This window comes from Ovis canadensis, chromosome 2 (assembly GCF_042477335.2).
Source record: "Ovis canadensis isolate MfBH-ARS-UI-01 breed Bighorn chromosome 2, ARS-UI_OviCan_v2, whole genome shotgun sequence".
Lineage (NCBI taxonomy): Eukaryota > Metazoa > Chordata > Mammalia > Artiodactyla > Bovidae > Ovis > Ovis canadensis.
In genome coordinates this window covers 248368198-248388718 of record NC_091246.1, presented here as the reverse complement: position 1 = coordinate 248388718, position 20521 = coordinate 248368198, and the positions used below count along the sequence as shown (strand labels likewise).

The following is a 20521-nucleotide window of genomic DNA, read 5'->3' as shown; positions in this document are numbered from 1 at the left end:
GCAATTCAGAAGACCCCAGTTCCATCCCTGGGCCGGGAAGATTCTCCTGGAAAAGGATAAGGCAGCCCACTCCAGTATTCTTTCATGGACAGAGGAACCTGGTGGGCTGCAGTCCGTGGGGCTGCAAAGCTGGACACGACTGAGCCACTAACATACACACGTACTGAATGAGGAAACCGGAGCAGAGGAAGAAATGCACATGGGTGTCCCACAGCCTGGAGTGCCCTGGGCCTGCTGGAGTCCAGCAGAGATGCTGACTGGCCCCCTGGTCCCCAGGGCGCCTAGAGCTATGCCTGCCCTGGCCCAGAGGACCTTGTGCCACAAACAGTCCTGGTCACAGAGCCAACAGCCTCAGAAACAACCTCTCCAGGGTTCCCTGGAGTGCTGAGTAAGTCATTACCACCAACTTCCCCAATTCTCAGGAGGAGAGAGAAAATTCAGAGGTTAATAAACTGAAGCCTCCGTTTTCCTCTCAGAGGAAATGTAAAGATGCTTCCCCACCCCACCCCCCCATGTATACACACATTTACACAAGAGAACACTGGAATGGTTGTCATTAAAGCTTTAATTACGTAATCTGTTTCCAACAATCATGTTCAAAGTGGAGATTTTGCAGAGGTGCTGGAGTTGGCAGGTGGCCACCACAGCTGCTCAACCCTCACCCTTTCACCAAGTGCCCTCTGCCAGCTGAGGGAAAAATTCCTCCAGGCCCCTTTGCCCTACAAAGTCAGAGCGTCGGCTCTCAAGAATATGGCAGCAGCAAGCTGTGGAGAGTGGCCAGCTGGCAGGTTTCACCCAGAATGAGACTTGAGGATCAACCCAGGCCAGAGTTGGGTTCCCAAGAGCCCTCAGGCTTTCAACTCCTGGGCCTTTGGGTCCAGGTGGAAGGAGACCTCCAGCTGCCCAAACCTCTCACTCATACTCAGGTCAGGCAGGGAGGGCCTGAAGCCAGGCAGCTCCTGTCCACCTCCTTCCTTCCAGGAGAGACCCATGTGCAGAGCTGACAGTGAAGTGCCTGCTCCGGTTGACTGCATTCCCATTTCCATGTGCCCATCCATGATTCATCCACAGCTGTCCCTATTCCCACACAGTCCCCAGGGCTCAGGGACCAAGTGGCTCACAGTTTACAGGTAGCCTGAGCCACTTTGGAATTGGTTCTTCTGTTCAGGGCTTGACAGATGAAGGTCCCGGCTTCCAGGAGCTTCTGGAGGTTCACACCCTTTGAGAAACAAGTCAGAGGATGCAGTTAAGTCACAACCTGCCCTCAACACCCAGGGAAACATCCGACTGGACAGAAGACCCTGCTGCTGAGAAAGTGAAGGTGAAGACAATCACACTCTTGTCCCTCTGATGGCGGGACGCCGGTTGTCTGTGAAGTGGTGTCCTCCTGGCATGTGGGGTTCCCCTCTGACTGCCCTCAGCGTGTGACATGGTTTGAGGTGCCGCACCCTGGAAGGGAGCTAGTAGTCCTGTTCGGTACTCCAAGGTCTAGCACACGCCGGGCCCACAATGCGTATGAAGTAAGGGTCACGAGGCAGAGAGGCAGGGGTAGAAACACCAACTAAAAAGGCCACACCGAAAGCCTCTATTTACTGCTGTGTACTATTTCCTTAGCTCTGGGCTACATTTTCTTTCTTATCCTATGAGATAAGTGCTATTATTTATTCCCACTTCTTAGGCCCAAAGTGCTGAAGTCATCTGTCAGGTCACACAGCCTGTGAGTGGCAGGACTAGGTTTTAAACCCAGCCTGTCTGATCTCAAAGCACAGATGCTACAGCGCTTCCAGCCCACACTTTGGGCCCTCACTGACTCTGGCAGAGCCCGGGGGGCGGGAGGGGAGGGCGTGCAATTCTATTGCCCTCATTTTTTTCCAGAGGAGAAAACAAAGGTCCAGAGAGAACTGACTCATTTCAGGCAGGGGCCTTGCCCCTCCCAGGGCTCTTTCCTTGCACCCTGGTGCCGCCTCGGATGGAACTCTCAAACCCACGCCAAGGGCCTGGCCTTCTCATAGCCCCATCGACCACACTGTTATCCCAAATCATGTGACAGAAAGGCCCTAGCCCCTTGACACCCTTCCCCTCTTAACTGCACCACCACCACCACAGAAACCCGGAACAAACCCAGCAGCTCTGGCTTCAGGCAGAGCTCCGGTCAGTTCGTGGCCGTCACCACCAGGGGGCAGGCGGGCTTACCGTGTGAATGCCCAGGCCAGCCAGCATGTAGACCAGGTCCTCGGTGGCCAGGTTTCCCGACGCCCCCTGCGCATAGGGACAGCCTCCCAGTCCTGCCACGGAAGAGTCCACGACACTCACTCCCATCTGAAAACAAGAATGGTGCAACATGGCTGTCGCTGTGCGGGGTCTGAGCCTACCAAGCCGGTCCTGGTAAACCTCCCTCTCAGTGGCTGCCTGAAATTCCACTCAAATTATTCATTCCTTCAGCTTATGAAAATCCCACTGAAAGAAACTGTTCCTCTTTTTGGTTCCTAAAACAGTGTGAGTCTTTTTTGCTACACTGTTTGCGCTGCCAGGAATCTTTCCTCCTTCCTTTCACGGTTGGCTCCTCAACTTCTCTTCAGCCTAAAAGCCTCCGCCTCAGAGACGCCCTTCCTGATGGCTCACCTAAAGTAACTCCTCCCAACTGCTGTGGTTTCAGGCCCCTGTTGTTTTCCTGTTTCCCACCCCCTCCTGCACCCCACATCAGGCCTCTGACCCCAAGGTCGCTTCTCTGGATTGATCCCACTTCTCTCGTTGCTCCCACTTTCCTAGATGACTGTTTCATTCTCTCTCTTTAAGCCTCAACTCTGAGAAAATAAGACCCATAAAGTCTCAGAATCATTTGGCTTACAGACATGAGCCTCAAGGAGGTAACGTGAGAGAGAAAAATGGGTGAAAAAAAAAAAAGGCGGCCCAGGGTTGCTCTACTAACCTAAACACTACGCTAGACTTCCTGCAGCAAGGCAGCCTGTGGTCAGACATGCAGAACTTTCTAAGGGACTCTTGGGCCATGGGACTCTTGTTCTGGGCCAACCCACAAGAAGCTAACCTCAAGAGAAACTCAATCTGAGGTCTTGGTCCAGTCTGGGCAAAGAGCATCAAAGGCTCCCCCCACCCCACCCCACCCCACCCCCGCCCTGGCCACTGGTGCACGCACGCGCACTCACAGCCCTGCATGCCGTGGTGGGGCCAGGGCAGCCCAGTCCTCCCGACCCCGCCTTAGTCTTGTTTACAATGCAGGGCTGCCTGGTCACCTTTCCGGTTCCCCTTTTCAACTGCTCAGCTTCATGTCCTTCAAGCCTCACTGAGGCATTCTCTGGCGAATCCTCTCTGCCCACCCCCACCCCCAGCTGGGATGGGGACCGTCCTCAGTCCCCATGACATTGTCACAGTGAGTTAGGATTATCACCTAACTGTCTCTCCTGACAGACAGATGCAGGCACTTTCAGGGCAGGGTGGCATGTCTGTGTCCACCGTGGCCAGCCTGGGACCTGGCACACAGGTGTGGGCACACAGTGAAGGCTTGCTGAAAGAATAACTGAAACACAGCTGTCCACCGCCCTGCCCTTTGAGAGAATGGACGTGTGCCTTTATCCGAGGACACGCCCTGATTACCTGCAGGGCCGTCAAGGTGTTGGCCAGGGCCTGGCCATAGGTGTCATGGCAGTGGACGGCCAGGGCTGTCACTGGTACCTCATGCAGGACAGCGGACAGCATGTCCTTCATGGCCCCAGGGGTGCCCACGCCGATGGTGTCCCCCAGGGAGATCTCGTAGCAGCCCATGGAGTACAGCTTCTTGGAGACCTGGGGAGACAAGCAGGCTCCTGGAGGACCCGGATTCCTCAAGCCAGGGTCCTTGGCCTACGCAGAACACCTCCATGTCCAAGGCACCAAGCTCCTCTTGGACCAGAGACTCCTTACAACTCTGTGAGTGGGACTGAATCCTCACTCTGCTCATCAGGAGACAGATGTGAGGAGCAGCGCTGGTCATCGGTACAGGCCGTGGGCTCTAACCCCTGCAGCTTTCCTCCAAGGGTCTCAGACTGCAGCTTCCTTCCCTTACCACCTCACCCACGGCGTCAGGCCTGGGGCGGGAATCAGGAGAACTGTTCTCTTCATGTGGCTCTATCCTTGGTAAGCAGATGTGTGAGGTCAGGGGTCTGAAGTGCTAGTTCTATATTTTTAACAGAAGGGCCTGGCTATGAAAAATTCAGAAGCCCATCCATAAACCGCTAAGATCATGGCAGAACCAGAGCAGGATCTGCTCCACGAGGAGATGCTGCCCTCCGCTGCTCTGGGGAGAAGTGGGAGGAAGGATGTGGCAGGGCCGAGGACGGAAATGATACTCAATACTCAACGATGGTCTGCGGGATAAGGGAAATGATGGGCCCCCTCCTCCACTGCCCACGCAGGCAGAGTGACAAGCAGCCTGTGGCAGCCGGTGGGCGGGAGAGGATGCAGCAAAGGCGGCAGGTGGCGGAGTGATGTGATGTTGAAGTAATGCCCCAGTCCTGCTGCTCACTGGCTGGGGAACCTTAGCAGCGGACCTCACTTCCCTGAGCTTCAATCTCTGCTCCTGGAAAACGAGGACAAGCTTTTGGGGAGGACTAGGGGAACAGGAGGCTGAGGTCTGGACTGCAGTGGCCTCTCTCAGGAAGCAGTGGCTCCCGTTAACCACTGCTCGTTTCTGGCTGCCACCTGGTGGGCAGGAAGAGCAGGAGGGCGCTGGAGGCAAACAGACAGGGGCTGAGACCTGCTTTCTCTGTATGCGACCTGCATGGCAAGTCAGTCAGTGTCAGTTTCCATAACTGTAAATTGGAAGAACAGTAACTCCAGATGTGCAGGGTGATCTGTTTGTTTTGTTTTGGCCGCTCTGTGCCGCATGCAGGATCTTAGTTCCCCAACCAGGGATCGAACCCCGGGCCCGTGGCATTGAGAGCATGGAGTTCTAACCAAGGAATTTCCTGCAGGGTGGCTTCGAGGACAATATGACACAAGCTCTTGGGCTGCTCGAACTCATTTCCTGCCCTGTGTTCTTCTCAGTTCAGTTGCTCAGTCGTGTCCTGACTCTTTGTGACCCCCATGGACTGCAAGATGCCAGGCTTCCCTGTCCATCACCAACTCCCAGAGCTTGCTCAAACTCATGTCCATCAAGTTGGTGATGCATCCAACTCATCCTCTGTCATTCCCTTCTCCTCCTGCCTTCAATCTTTCCCAGCAGCAGGGTCTTTTCCATTGAGTCAGTTCTTTGCATCAGATGGCCAAAGTACTGGAGTTTCAGCTTCAACATTAGTCCTTCCAGTGAATATTCAGGACCGATTTCCTTTAGGATGGACTGGCTGGATCTCCTTGCAGCCCAAGGGATTCTCAAGAGTCTTCTCCAACACCATAATTCAAAAGCATCAATTTTTCGGCACTCAGCTTTCTTTATAGTCCAACTGTCATATCCATACGTGACTACTGGAAAAACCACAGCTTTGACTAGACGGACTTTTGTTGGCAAAGTAATGTCTCCGCTTTTTAATACGCTGTCTAGGTTGGTCATAACTTTCCTTCCAAAGAGCAAGCATCTTTTAATTTCATGGCTGCAGTCACCACATCTGCAGTGATTTTAGAGCCCTCAAAAATAAAGTCTCTCACTGTTTCCATTGTTTCCCCATCTATTTGCCATGAAGTGATGGGACCGAATGCCATGATCTTAGTTTTCTGAATGCTGAGTTTTAAGCCAACTTTTTCACTCTCCTCTTTCACTTTCATCAAGAGGCTCTTTAGTTCATCTTAGCTTTCTGCCATAAGGGTGGCTATCATCTGCATATCTGAGGTTATTAATATTTTTCCTGGCAATCTTGATTCCAGCTTGTGCTTCATCCAGCCCGACATTTCGCATGACGTACTCTGCATCTAAGTTAAATAAGCAGGGTGTCAATATACAGCCTTGATGTACTCCTTTCCCTATTTGGAACCAATCTGTTGTTCTATGTCCAGTTATAACTGTTGCTTCTTGACCTGCATACAGATTTCTCAGGAGGAAGGTCAGGTGGTCTAGTATTCCCATCTCTTGAAGAATTTCCCACAGTTTGTGGTGATCTACACAAAAGCTTTGGCGTAGTCAATAAAACAGAAGTAGATGTTTTTCTGGAACTCTCTCACTTTTTCAATGTTCCAACAGATGTTGGCAATTTGAACTCTGGTTCCTCTGCCTTTTCTAAAACCAGCTTGAACATCTGGAAGTTCACAGTTCATCTACTGTTGAAGCCTGGCTTAGAGAATTTTGAGCATTACTTTGCTAGTGTGTGAGATGACTGCAATTGTGCAGTTGCCGGGAGCCAGCGTGGAGAATCCCACTCATGGCAAAGGTCATGAGGAAGAGGCCTGACAGGCAAAGGCGAGATCAGGACTCAAGGGACTGCCTGAACTTGCTCGAGCATCTACCCCCGAACCAGAATCTGTCTTATTATTTTATGTCTTTCACCAGCTCTTCTGACATTAGCAGGGGTCTGTCCCTGACCAAAAGAGTTAACATTGGGCTTTAGTTTCTAAATCTCCTGGGCATGAAAGGAGTGTTTCAAACCCTCTGTTAGCATTCTAGCTTACTTGGCAGCTTTATCCAGTCTCTTGCAACATTGCTGAGCCTATGCAATGCCTGCTGCCAAGTTCTCACATCCCTTATCCATTGTGTTCCTGGGAGTACATATAGTCAGGATGCAGAAGAAGCAAGTAATAGCCTTAGCATTAGCAACACTAGACTTTGAGTTAATAAGTTCTTTCTTTGCTGTAACCTGCTGAATCTTTGCTCCATAAAAACGTAACTCTGTACTTTAAGAGTGACCCAGGCTAAGAATTTAAGAAGAAACACTTTAAGGGAAAATCATTGTTCTGGTGTTCTGGCTGACCAACCTTTATCAAAAGGAGGTCATGGTATATCAACAGGCTTCCAGAATAGAAGATGATGTACAGAAAATAAGACTTTTGCAGGAAGGAACCTGATATTGATAAAATTATTACTGATGGAATGTTGAGTTGACTCTGCATTTTTCACCTTGCTGTATATATAACTCAGGGTATAAAAGCCCCGAGAAAAATAAAGTAATGGGCCTCGCTCGAAGAAGCTTGGTCACCCCGTGTTATCTCTTTATCTATCTTTCTTCATTCACCGACGTTGTCCATCCTGAGGATATCCCTGGACTCGGCTGAGGCTGGACCTCGGCATGCAGTAGTTTGAGCATTCTTTGGCATTGCCTTTCTTTGGGATTGGAATGAAAACTGACCTTTTCCAGTCCTGTGGCCACTGCTGAGTTTTCCAAATTTGCTGGCATATTGAGTGCAGCACTTTCACAGCATCATCTTTCAGGATTTGAAATAGCTCCACTGGAATGCCATCACCTCCACTAGCTTTGTTCGTAGTGATGCTTCCTAAGGCCCACCCACTTGACTTTGCATTCCAGGATGTCTCCCCAAGCACAAGAAGCCCTCTGCAGAGGATCCTCACCTTGGTCATCACCTTTCACTGACCAGACTGGGAACTGAGTCAGAGGATTCCGCTCTGGGGTAGAGGGCAGGGGCTTCAGAGACTCCCTGCCAGGCTAGGAGTGGCCCCTCACTGGGATGAGTGCAGGGCTGTGTTCTCAGAGGGTCTTAAGGAAGGAGCTGAGTGAACAAATGAAATCAGTGACCCATCAGGAAAGGGTGGTGAGAGGAACCTGCACACTCAGGGGCCGGCATGGAAGCCAAGCCTCGTGAACCCGCCCCTCCCCTGCCGAACACACACACAAACAGACCTCAGCGACTTTAGCCGGGGAGATCTTCCCTTCGTAGGGACATCCAAGCACACAGGAGACGTACCTGTGGGAAAACAGGGAGGAATGGTGTCAGTGCGCCTGGGCTCTCTGGCCAACAGGGCTGGGGCAGGCTGGCTGTTTGACACATCGCCCTGGTTAGCCCCACCCAAACCTGAGGCTGGGCAGGAGGCCCAGGGCCCAGGGCAAAGGCTAAGTCCATGATGGTGAGCCAGACGATGGCAGTGCCGCTCAGCGCCAGGAGTGGGCAGTGCAGCGCCACGCAGGGAAGGGAAGAAGCCAACAGGCCTGTGGGTGAGGAGGCCGATGATGCCCGGGTCTCAGAAGAGGCAACCAGAGACCAGCCATGGAGGAGGAGCTAGAGAGGCTCCACAAGCAGCCAGCTGACCCCGTGGGGTAAGGAGAGCAGAACGTGGGCCCAGGTGGGGCTCCCCTCAGGAGAGGACCAAGGGTGTATGAAACCGAAGCGGGCACAAGAAAGCTGGGCCGGCCTGAGGCCCGAGGGGTCAGCGGCTCCGGCCGGGGGCGTGTACACTCATTTATCCGACTGAGGTTTACTGAGCTCCCACGGTGCGCCAGGCACTGGAGAAGTGCAGTGAGCAAGGCCGAGCAGGTCCCTACCGCCACGGAGCTTAAGGTTTCAAGTTAGGGAGACAGATGATAAATCAGATTTAGTAGGGGAAGGAGGTAATCTCAGAAAGTGATGTGCCATGAAGGAGACAAGGGAAGTGTGGCAGGAGCACCCAGAGGAGGCTGGCCGCAGCTAGGATGGCGCAGGAAGGCCTTGTGAGGATGCGACACTGGAGCTGGGGGAGAGCCACGTTCCAGGCAAAGGACCAGTGCAGAGGCCCCAAGGTGCAAGAGTTGTCTAGTCGCTCAGTTGTGTCTGACACTTTGCGACCCCATGGACTGTAGCCCGCCAGGTTCCTCTGTCCTTGGGATTCTCCAGGCAAGAATACTGGAGTGGGTGGTCATTTCCTTCTCCGGGGGATCTTCCTGACCCAGAGACTGAACCTGCAGCTCCTGCACTGGCAGGCGGATTCTTTACCACTGAGCCACCAGGGAAGTCCAATTTAAGAGTTCAGTTCAGTTCAGTCCAGTTGCTCAGTCATGTCCGACTCTTTGCGACCCTATCAATCACAGCACGCCAGGCCTCCCTGTTCCTCACCATCTCCCGGAGTTCACTCAGACTCATGTCCATCGAATCAGTGATGCCATCCAGCCATCTCATCCTCGGTCGTCCCTTTCTCCTCCTGCCCCCAATCCCTCCCAGCATCAGAGTCTTTTCCAATGAGTCAACTCTTCGCATGAGGTGGCCAAAGTACTGGAGTTTCAGCTTCAGCATCATCCCCTCCAAAGAAATCCCAGGGCTGATCTCCTTCAGAATGGACTGGTTGGATCTCCCTGCAGTCCAAGGGACTCTCAAGAGTCTTCTCCAACACCACAGTTCAAAAGCATCAATTCTTCGAAACGGCAACCCACTCCAGTATTCTTGCCTGGAGAAGTCCATGGACAGAGGAGCCTGGTGGGCCACAGTCCATGGGGTCACAAAGAGTCAGACACGACTGAGGACTAACGTGTGTAACGTGTGTTCAAAACATACAACAAAGGACAGAAAAACAGGTGTGGGGAGCAAGGGGCAAAGAGGTACAACAGGGGGTTGGAGAGGAGGCCACCATCCTGATCATGGGGTCTTGTTGAGCTATGGTGAGGAGTCTGGATCTTGAGTGTAGATGGCTTCTGAGCCCACTCATCACACTGAGGCAGAGGCTCCATTAAAATCTTTTAGAGTCTAACAAATGATGCTGCATATTAAGAGGCAGAATAAACGTTTGCTGGATAAATAATTTCAGACTCAAACAACTCAGTGTATTTTGCCATCTTCATTCTCCTCACTCTCCAATCACTGCTGAGCATGGAAAAGCTAAAAGAAACGCTGAGGAAAGAGCACAGACTTGGGAGTCAGGCAGACCTGACACGTCCTTGCTTTCCCATCCATCCATCCGCCCATTGGTTTTTGAGCACCTACTATGTGCTAGGCCCAGAGCTGGGAAACAGTACACGCCAGGGACCGACGGAGATGTGGGCTCTGCCTTCACAGAGCACAGAGTCTAGTGGGAGGCGGGAGGCAGCGGAGAATGTAACAAGCGGTAAGTGCTATGTCAGAGGATGTCCAGGGGACTCTGGGAGCCCAGAGGAGGGGCACCAACTCCACCTGAGGGAAGAGAAGCAAGCTTCTTGGAGAAACTGGCACCAGGAGAGGACCTGAAGGTGAGCAGGAGTGAGCCCTAGCAAGTAGGATGTAGAAGGAAGGGTGGTCTGAGTCTACGGAAAGCAGGTGCAAAGGCCCAGGGGCAGGAGAGAACTGGCCCGTGTGACAAACGGAAAGAAGATCCCACTGGCTGAATGCAGTGTGCAGAGGAAACGGGGCCGGAGGGGAGACGTGAGCTGCAGAGAGTGGCAGGGGCTGAACTGCGCAGGGGCTTGTGAACCCGCTAAAGTCTGGAGCTGACGAGCACTGACACTTTCAACCAGGCAGTGATGTGCTCAGACGCGCATTCTGGCTGCAGTTGGTTGTGACCTTACAGCAGACTCTTCATCCTCCTGGAGCCTCAGTTTCGTCATCTGGAAGTGGGGAGAGTGCCCTCCATGCTGGGCAACTGAGAGGCTACCATCAGATAATACGTGGACAACGCCTGGCACTACTGCCACTAAAGATGCGATGCTGGAGACACCTCAGAGGCCGAGGGGATTCCTCAGGGATGTGTGACGAGCTAGTGGTGGAGCCAGGGTTCCACTGACCTCCACCAGCCCTGTTCAGGACCCTGTCCTGCTAGATTCGCGGGGTGAAAAGATCCAAAAATCAGGTTTGGAGAAAGCACTTGCCAGGATTTCTTCTGACCCCATTTACTTGGGAAAAGACCTCTGGGTGTGGAGCTCTGGCTCCCTGCACCCAGGATAAGGAGCCTGTGAAGGAGGCTGCGGGAAGTCAGAGGCTGGCCCTGTTCCAGAATGCTCTGAGGAAAGGAGAGGCAGCACGAGCGTGGCCAGACTCACCCCCGCACAGAGATACCGGCTGCCCGAGCTGCCTTCAAGATTTCGTCAAACCGCTGCAAACTCTCATCTATGGAGCAGTTGATGTTCTTCTTGGTGAAGAGTTCAGAGGCGGCTCCAAAGATGGCCACTTCCTTGGCTCCGGCAGCAACCTGCCAACAGCCAGGTGAATTCCTTTCAGCAGTTTTCTTTTGATGGAATACCCACCCAGAGTGAATTTCATGACGTATGAGTACTACTATAAGTTGAATTGTGTCCCTCTAACCCCCAGTACTATCCTGGAAAAGGTCAATCCTCAACTCAATTCCCACAAAGGGTAGTATTAAAAGAATGTGTTAACCACTGGACAACTGCACTCATCTCCCATGTGAGGAAGGTCATGCTTAAAGTCTTAAGATAGGCGGGAGAAACATCAGTAACCTCAGATCTGCGGATGATACCACTCTAATGGGAGAAAGCAAAAGAAACTAGAGCCTCTTGATGAGCATGAAGGAGAGTGAAAGAGCCGGCCTAAAACTAAATTAAAAAAAAAAAGATCATGGCATCCAGCCCCATTACTGCATGGCAAATAGAAGGGGAAAAGGTGGAAGCAGACGGATTTCCTCTTCTTGGGCTCTGAAGTCACTGCGGATGGTGACTGCCGCTATGAAGTCAGAAGACGATTGCTTCTTGGCAGGAAAGCTATGACGGACCTAGACAGTATGTTCAAAAGCAGAGACATTATTCTGCCAACAGAGGTCCATAGAGTCAAGGCTATGGTCTTCCCAGTGGTCATGTACAGTTGTGAGAGCTGGACTGTAAAGAAGGCAGAGTGCCAAAGAATTGATGCCTTCAAACCGTGATGCTGGAAAAGACTCCTGAAAGTCCCTTGGACAGCAAGGAGATCAAACCAATCAATCTTAAGGGAGATCAACCCTGAATATTCACTGGAAGGACTGATGCAGAAGCTGAAGCTCCAGGATTTTAGTCATTTGATGTGAACAGCGGACTCACTGGAAAAGTCCCTGATGCTGGGAAAGACTGAGGGCAGAAGGAAAAGAGGGCGTCAGAGGATGAGACAGCTGGACGGCATCACTGATGCAATGGACATGAACTTGGACAAACTTCAGGAGATGGTGAGGGACAGGGAGGCCTGGTGTGCTGTAGTCCATGGGGTCACAAAGAGTTGGACACGGACTGGGTGACTGAACAACAACAACAACCCCCAGAACCTCAGAATGTGATCTGTTTGATAGTAGGATCACTGTAGACAGATGTAGAGTTAAGATGAGGTCATATTGGTCTCTACTCCATAATAAGAAGGCGCTCGTGTGAAGATAGAGGAAAGGCCGGCAAAGGTAGAGGCGGACACGGAAGTGATGCGCCCACAGGCTGAGGACACTGAGGACTGCTAATCATCGCCGGAAACTGGCCGAGAGGCAGGGAGAGACGCCCTCTCAGGGCCCTCCAAAGGCCTGCTGCCACCCTGTGCGAACTTCCAGCCTGCCGACTGGGAGAGAGAGCGTTTCTGTTCTCCTTCACCTCTTTCACCGAGTGTTTGGTATTGTGTAATGGCAGCCGTAGGCAATTAATACAGTGAATCATATCCCAAAACAAAGAAGTCCTGGCCTTCCCCCAAGGACCCACACTGCTGCTGCCAGCACCACCCCGAAGTCCCTTTTGGCCTAAATTCAGAATCAACATCTCCAAAGAAATTCTCATCTGAAATGATAAAAAAGTTAGATACTAGCAACTACCTCTAAATTTGTGGACAGCTTGCTTACCTCTAAAGAGGAGATCGACGACAGGAACAAGAGTGAACATTTATTAAGCACTCACCTTCTACCAGGCTCTTACTAAGTAATTTATGTGCATCCTGTCCTCTGAAAACCTCACAATGGTAGGTACTACCATTAACCTTATTTCATGGGAAGAACCTGAGGCTCAAAGAGGTTTACGCCACTTGTCAAATCAGAGAGCTGAGAGTGGTGGGGGCCAGGACCCCCCCGGGTCAGTCTGATGATGCCCACCTCCACTGGAGACAAGTCGCTCAGACAGAATCCTGGAACAGAGACTGAGGCCCAGGGACAAGACAGGGGCCCATGCCATCCATCTCATTTCAGGGGCACTCCCCAACCAAAAATGAGTCTCTTACCGCTGCCTGGAAGCCTTTGAAGTTTGGGGTCAGGACTGGGTAGTTGACGCCAGGAAATTTCTGGATGCCTTTCAAGACTTCAGCATGGTCAGCCATCTGGGAGCCAAAGGAGACATTGCCAACTCACCACCAAGGCAGCAGAGAGCTCGGGCAGAGAAAGCCTTTTCAGCACAAAATCTCTGTTCTCCAGGACCCTTGGAGAAAAGAGGCCTTTTGCAGAGCTGAGTCTCCCCAAGGCTTTCACTACTTGTTTGACGGCTGATGAGCCAGAAGGCTCCCTGGCATGGGTGAGAACCCCAGTTTCTTTTTTTTTTTTTTAGAACCCCAGTTTCTACACATGGCTAACACTGTCGACTCTACATGAGCAACACCAACACCAGTGATACTTCTAGCCATTGGTTGAGAACGTGCTCTGAGCCCAACCATGGGCTCAGCTCTCTGTCACCTAACACTCAGCTGGACCAGGATCTTTCTTCCCATTTGACTGTCTCTGTGACGCAGGACTTGTCCAGCTTCCCCTTTCGACAAACACAGAAGCCACATCTCTAGACAGGTCTAGAGAGTCTAGACTTCTAGAGCCAGAGACATCACCTTGAACCTGGGGAGGGGAAGGCCTCACCAGGCAAGGCGGGGCACAGCCAAGACCAAGTCTTCCTCCCAAGTCCCCCTCCTTTGCTGCACATGTTACTATGAAGCACCGAGAGCTCACAAAAGCGGAGACCTGGAAACCTACATTCCTGACCTCCACTTACTTCCAATGCATCTGAGATATGCCTGCAGGCTGGGGCTCACCTGGGGAACCCATTTGGGAGACACGAAGCTGGTGGCTTCTACCACAGGGAGTCCTGCTTCGGAAAGCATGTCTATTAGCTTGATTTTCACTGGAGTAGGTACAATATTCTGTAATGCAGACAGAAAACACCAGGAAAAGATAGGCTGGCCAAGTCAGTCATGAAATGGTCTCAGAATGCAGTTAGTTCAAAGCTTTTTCTACAGCACCCGCTTCACTGTCTCAACTGTCAGACACCAACCTGAATTCACGTGTAATCCTGCCAACAGGTGCAGTACAGGCTTGTCTTCCAGTTCTACAGACTGCATTTTGTAGTGGAAGCAGTTTCTCACTTGAAAAGGAGTTAATACTTACATTGGAAACAGTATTTGCCCGTCATACGGGCTTTTAAACTAAAGCTTTGTTACTTTATGACCCCATCAAAAACTGACTGAGACCAGTGAGCCATGGCCTGAAAGGGCAGAGATGACTAACTCGCTGGATCCTGTGAGACACGGCCTCCAACGGGCCACACCTTCCTCCTTCCGTCTCAGGCGGCCCAGGGTCTCACCCTCACACGCTCCACTCACTACTTCTTTCTTTCCCTCCCACGCCCTGTCTAGCTGCTCACCAGACTCTGTGGATTCTTATTTCCAAGTCTACTATCATCCCATGTATATTACGCCATGGTCTTCCTCTACCAATTCATCCCACACAGGAATCCTTCTAAAACACAGTCTCTATTATCTCACTCTCCTGCTTAACAGCTTCCCCTGGCTGCCTAGTCCTTACAAGATTGGGTCCAAAATCCTGAAACTCCCAAGTCCTTCTCACCAGCCCCTTCCACCCCCAATTTCTCTCCCGCTGTTTTAATTTAATTCATTCCACAAGTAACTTTTGAGAGCTCACCCTGCTCCAAGGAATGTGCTGGGAGCTACAGATATAGTGGTGAGCAGAACAGACAAAATCATGCCCTGAGAGAGCTTACAACTGACTTTTACAACCAACATTTATTATTAAAGGTAGCCTAAGCATGCTCCAGTACTCTTGCCTGGAAAATCCCATGGACAGAGGAGCCTGGTAGGCTGTAGTCGATGGGGTCACTAAGAGTTGGACACGACTGAGCGACTTCGCTTTCACTTTTCACTTTCATGCATTGGAGAAGGAAATGGCAACCTACTCCAGTGTTCTCGCCTGGAGAATCCCAGGGACGGGGGCGCTTAGAGGGCTGCCGTCTATGCGGTCGCACAGAGTCAGACATGACTGAAGACTCAGCAGCAGCAGCAAGCATGCTTTAAAATTTTAAGTTTTTTTTTTTAAATTTAAAAAATAATTGACCATGATTATTTCAGAAAAATACGCCCCAAACAAAAGAAAACCACCCTAACACCTGCCAGAGATAACACTCTTAATACCCTGGTAGGTAACTTTTTAGATCTATGACATGAGCCATATGTGGTTATTTAAATTTGAACTAACTGAAACTACATTTTAAAAATTCAATTCCCCAGCCATACAAGCCACAATTCAAGTGCTTAACAGCCACATGTATCAAGTGGCTACTGTATGGGACAGCTCAAATCTACTACATTTCCATATTCACAGAAAGTTCTATCACACAGCACTGTTCTAAGAGCCTCTTCTCGGAAGATACTTCCACACATATACAAACTTTTTTGTTTATATATAAATGTATATTAATATATACATATGTATGTAATTATATATATATACAGTATTGTATAATCTGCTTACATCACTTAATATACTCCTATATCATTAACAGCTTCACAGTATTCCATTTTCTCAAGTCATTAATGTATTTGACCTAATTTTCCTCATACTGAACATGTTGGTTCTTTGCAACTGTCCTGCTGTTACACCAGGGTTGTAAGGGGCACCCCCAAGCTAAATCATGGCATGTGACCTTCATAACTTCCTTTGGCCAAATCCCCTGATGTGTCGTTGCTGGATCAGGCACGCCCTCACCTTTCCTCTGCACTCCTGCAGCTCTTACCATCCACCCCCGCTCCCCAGGGCCTTGAGATGGACCCAGGGTCACAACACTTGGGGCTGAACTGTCACAGGCGCCTGCCTGGCCTCCCAGACGGGCCCAAAGTCAGGCACAGCTCTGCACCCACGACATGGAGTGCTCAGTACCTGTAAAAACGCTTTTGGTCGATTTCCACGTTTACCTTTTCATTTTGTAGTCCGTCTCGTGGAGCAACTTCCACAATTTTCACTCGCTTTGGGAAGGTACCCACAGGTGAGGTGCTGACCTTTGGTTTAAAAGAGGAAACAAAAAGTAACAGGATGAGAGTGTCACAATTCTCCAGGGGGGCAAATCGGAAAGAATGTATCTATCCTCTCACTAATACTGAGGCTAGAAGCAATATTTCTCACACTTTAATCCATATTTGCTCTGTTTCAGAATCAAGAACAAAAAGAATATTTCACTTAGGGACAGAGTAAGAGATTCATGCTTGCAGTATGGACCATTTCCAACTCCCCTGAAGTCCAGACTCATTTCCAACCACCTGACAACTGGGCATTTAGACTGTTCTTTAAACGAACCTATTTGTACCTCTCAAACTTAGAAGTCCCCAAACAGAACTGTCTGATTTCTCCTAAAGCCCAGTTTGACTTGAACCTTCCCAGGTGGTGCTGAACCCTCTCAGTCGTAAAGAACCCTGCCAATGCAGGAGACCTAAAAGACGTGGGTTCGATCCCTAGGTCAGGAGAATCTGCTCGAGAAGGAAATGGCAACCCACTCCGGTATTCTTGCCTGGAGAATCCCATGGACAGAGGAGCCTGGTGAGCTACAGTCCACAGGGTCGCACAGAGTCGGCCACGACTGAAGTGACTTAGCTTACACACCTGGGGCATAGCTGCCCCAGAGGAGCACAATTACTAAGTGTGGAGAGGAGTAGTCTTGGACTTTGTGGGGTGGCAGGGATGGAAGAGGCTCTGCTCTGTTATGACCACAGGGTGGGTGGTGACAAGGGGAGTAAGTCTGAGAGATGAAACCTTCAGCATTTGAAGATATTAAAAAAACGACCTGGAGTCTCCTCTGTATAAAGTCTGCCCTATATATAGTCTCCTATAGAAAATCTTCCCCTCCTCACCACCAAGTAATATGAGGTTATTTTCTCCCTTTCCTCTGTTGTTCTTAGTACTACTTATTACTATTTAAATTAATTTCATTTCACCAGATTTAATCTGGATAAACACTGCAGTAGGGCAAGGGGCAGGGGTACTGGCAATCTACTTGGTGGCGGTGGCTTAGTTGCTAAGTTGTGTCCGAATTCTTGCGAGCCCACGGACTGCAGCTCGCCTGGCTTCTCAGTCCATGGGATTCTTCAGGCAAGAGTACTGGAGTGGGTTGCCATTTCCTTGTCTAGAGGATCTTCCTGACCCAGGAATTGAAGCCGGGTCTCCTGCCTGACAGGCAGATTCTTTACTGACTGAGCTATGAGGGAAGACCCTATCAATCTGCTAAGGATCCCCATTCCCGAAACCCTTAAGGAAGGAAATATTCCTGGCTATCAATCAGCCTGAACTTAACTTGCCCAAACTGGCCTTGGTTTTAGCCAACAAAGCTTCCTAGAGGCTGAGGAGCCACTGAATTTCATGAAGTCAACAGGCTAGGCTGGAAGGTCCCTGCAAGCTGAATCTCCCTCCAGTAGGGATGTTCAGCCTCTGCTGGTACATTACCCTAAAAGGATCCCACTGGAACATAAGCTCCAAGAGGCAGGAACTCTGTTTTATTAATTGTTATATTTCCCTGAGGCCCTGAGACCTAACAGGGACTCAATAAATAACTGGTAAATGTTGTTGAAAGAATGTTAAGTTTGCTTCAAGTTCCTTTTATGAAAACAGAATCAACTTGATTCTATAACACACTTCTTCATAACAACTCTTCATATACTAACAACAAAACAATTCACATTTATGAAGCATCTACTAATTTCTAGACACGTGAAAGAGCCTTTTACATATTAACCCATATGATCCTCTCAACACCTTATTAGGTAGGAACTATTAAAGTCCCCATTTTACTATGAGAGATATGAAGTTCAAGAAAATTAAGTAATTTTCCCAAGGTCACATGGTTAGCTAGTCACTGAGCCCATATCTGAACCCAGCAGTGTGGATCTAGAGTGTGTATTCTAGAGTCATGCTCTTAACCCCTAGGCCACATTATCTCTGCCACCCTCTGGTCCCCCCAGTTTTCTCTTGCCGGGGTTAAGTGCTAGTTGCTCAGTTTTGTCTGACTCTTTGCGACCCCATGGACTGTAGCCCACCAGGCTCCTCTGTCCATGGAGTTCTCCAGGCAAGAATAGCGGAGTGGGTTGCTCTTCAGGGGATCTTCCCAGCCCAGGGACCAAACCCAGGTCTCCCGCATTGCAGGCACATCCTTTACAGTTTGAGCTACCCTGGGTTGTCTGGGTTAAACACCTAGTTAATTCCCTTTGTGCAGTTCTGCATAGAAATAATCCCCTCTAACCACACAAATCCTGAGCCACAGCCTCCTGAACTATGGTACCTATATCAACAGCTAATACTGACTAAAGTCCAGTGCCATAGCCATCAGCACCTTACAGCCACCAGCACTTCATTTAGTCCCTATATGATGCTGCTGCTGCTGCTAAATCGCTTCAATATGATGAGGGACTATCATATATCACTCTCCCAACTCCTCCCATAGGGGAAGAAATGACCTCAGAAAGACCCCAAATCACACAGCTAGGAAGTGAGGAAGTTTGCACTGGTTCTGATATTAAATCTATGCCAGTAACCCCATGGAATGCCTACCACTACCATCTCATTACCATAGGATTTTTTCAAACACTGACATTCACCATCTCATTTAATTTTCTTATCTTTTCAAGTTGGACTCCATGGATTTATTTGCAATGATCTGGTGGGGGAGGGTGGTCTAGTAGACACTGAAGTGGCTTTCTGAGAGCCCCCTACCCACTTCCCCACTGCCAAGACAATGTAATTTTTACCACTACACAGTTTTAACTCCTTCTAAACTCTAAGGCAACAACTGACCTAGCACTTACTAAGAGCTAGAAAAATGTCAAATGCTTTAGTTCCATTTTCCTGAACCTCCAAACCAACCCTGAGGATTTTTTTTTTTTTCCATGTTAAAGGTCAATATGACTGGAATTTAGAGATCTGTCACTCAGCCTAAAAAGTAGCTTCAGAACCGCTGGGGCATCACAGCTTGAGCTCTAACCAACACAATGTAATCAACTCTTTACCCAGTTAGGTCTCCTACACTTTCCCTCCACTCATTGAGCATGGGAGAGAAGGCGGAACATCAGGATCGAACTGGCCCAAAGTACAACTCCAGGGGAATCACATCCAGCAACACGCGATCCAAGTCCTGCTCAGCTAGCTGGGACCAAGAGCTAGCTGGGACCAAGTGTCCCCAAACGCAGCAAGACCTAGAAATGGAGACGGACAGAGGCGGGTGGCCTGGCTTTTTCCACTCGAATTGGCAGAGTATTCTTGAGCATTCATGACTTTCATTAAGGAGGAACTTGAAGTCTGAAGCTCTATGATAGAAAGATGCCAGGGTCAGCCAGAAGAGCCCTAGCCAGGGAAGCAGGACGCCTAGGATGGCGTTCCAAGTCTCCACGACCCGGGAGAGTCGCTCCGCATCTCTGAGGGGCAGTTTCCCATGCCTCTCAAGGGATCTGGGCAAGTCAGAGAGTGGTGTCCAAGACTTCAAAGACCTCCCAACTCTGGCCTAAAGAGCTGTCCGGCTTCGCCTCTCAGAGAAATGGTATTCATTTTTTAAAAAATCATTTGGTTGCGCAGAACTGCCCGTGGGATCTTAGTTGCCCCACCAGGGATCGAACCCCTGCACCCTGCACTTGGCAGCGCAGAGTTTTAACCCGCTGAACCACCAGGGAAGTCCTAGGCTCTGCCTCTCCGGGAGCAGCCGCTAGGGGCCATGTCCTAGACCCTGACCCTCACTGTGCCTTCAAGACTGGCCCTGGGAGTGACGGGGCACTTACAGCCCGGAGGGTCGCCAAGCCCACCAGCCTCCGCGGAAGCGCCTTCCTCACTGTCGCCATCTCCGCCCAACTTCCACCGCGGCCGCTTCAGCGGAGTCCCACGTGACCACTGACGGCTAGGTGGGGGCATGACCCCGCCCATGGGGCGGGGCGTCTGGAGCGCCGTGGTGACGCCGTGCGCTGGCCCCGCCCCCAGCGTGTCGACGTTTCTGTTCCTTCTCGGCAGTTTCCTTAGCCCTCGTTTCTGAGCGCCTTTTGTGTGCGACGGGCAAGTGAGGACTCTATAAAGATGAACAAAAATTCACCACAGTCTCGGACTTACTGAGTGTTTGTAATCTGGGAGGTGTGGAAAGACAGATGTGAACAATCACACGAACAGCTGTAGAATTACCTTCTGCAATAATGAGACCAAGCACTGCTATTTTGCCATGCGCTGTTCTGAGTTATTTGCATGTATTAACTCATTCATCACCGTCTTAAGGACTTAAATGCAGGCGGTCGACTCCGGAGAGAGAAGCATCCTTTGATAACATACCTTGAAGAATAAGTAAACTTTACCCAGGTAAAGAGGATACAGGAAAAGCTTTTCAGATAGAGTGCAGTGTATGCAAAGGCCCCGAGGCAAAGAAATTGAATGCGTTAAGAGCGGTGTTTTTCAAAATAATATCAACTTAGGGGGTACTTTTAAAAAGAAACAGAAATCAGAGTCCCTTGTATAAGCAGGAAAGCTAAGTAATGC

The 20521-nt window shown here is 50.2% G+C and overlaps 1 protein-coding gene across 2 annotated transcripts; it reads right to left on the bottom strand.

Annotated features, from left to right (window-relative positions):
• Nucleotides 1-547: 547 nt before the first annotated feature.
• HMGCL (3-hydroxy-3-methylglutaryl-CoA lyase) lies at nt 548-20180 on the bottom strand. Of its 2 annotated transcripts, none has more exons than XM_069578990.1 (9): nt 19783-20180; nt 15946-16029; nt 13774-13881; nt 12982-13077; nt 10851-10999; nt 7776-7839; nt 3613-3801; nt 2194-2319; nt 548-1219 (listed from the first exon to the last, which is right to left on the bottom strand). In XM_069578990.1, exons 1-9 carry the CDS (start codon nt 19840-19842, stop codon nt 1118-1120), a joined length of 978 nt encoding a protein of 325 aa, XP_069435091.1. In that variant the 5' UTR covers nt 19843-20180; the 3' UTR covers nt 548-1117. The 2 variants fall into 2 exon arrangements, with proteins under 2 accessions (XP_069435091.1, XP_069435093.1); XM_069578992.1 differs by having other exon boundaries at nt 15946-16172; nt 19742-19882.
• Nucleotides 20181-20521: the final 341 nt, after the last annotated feature.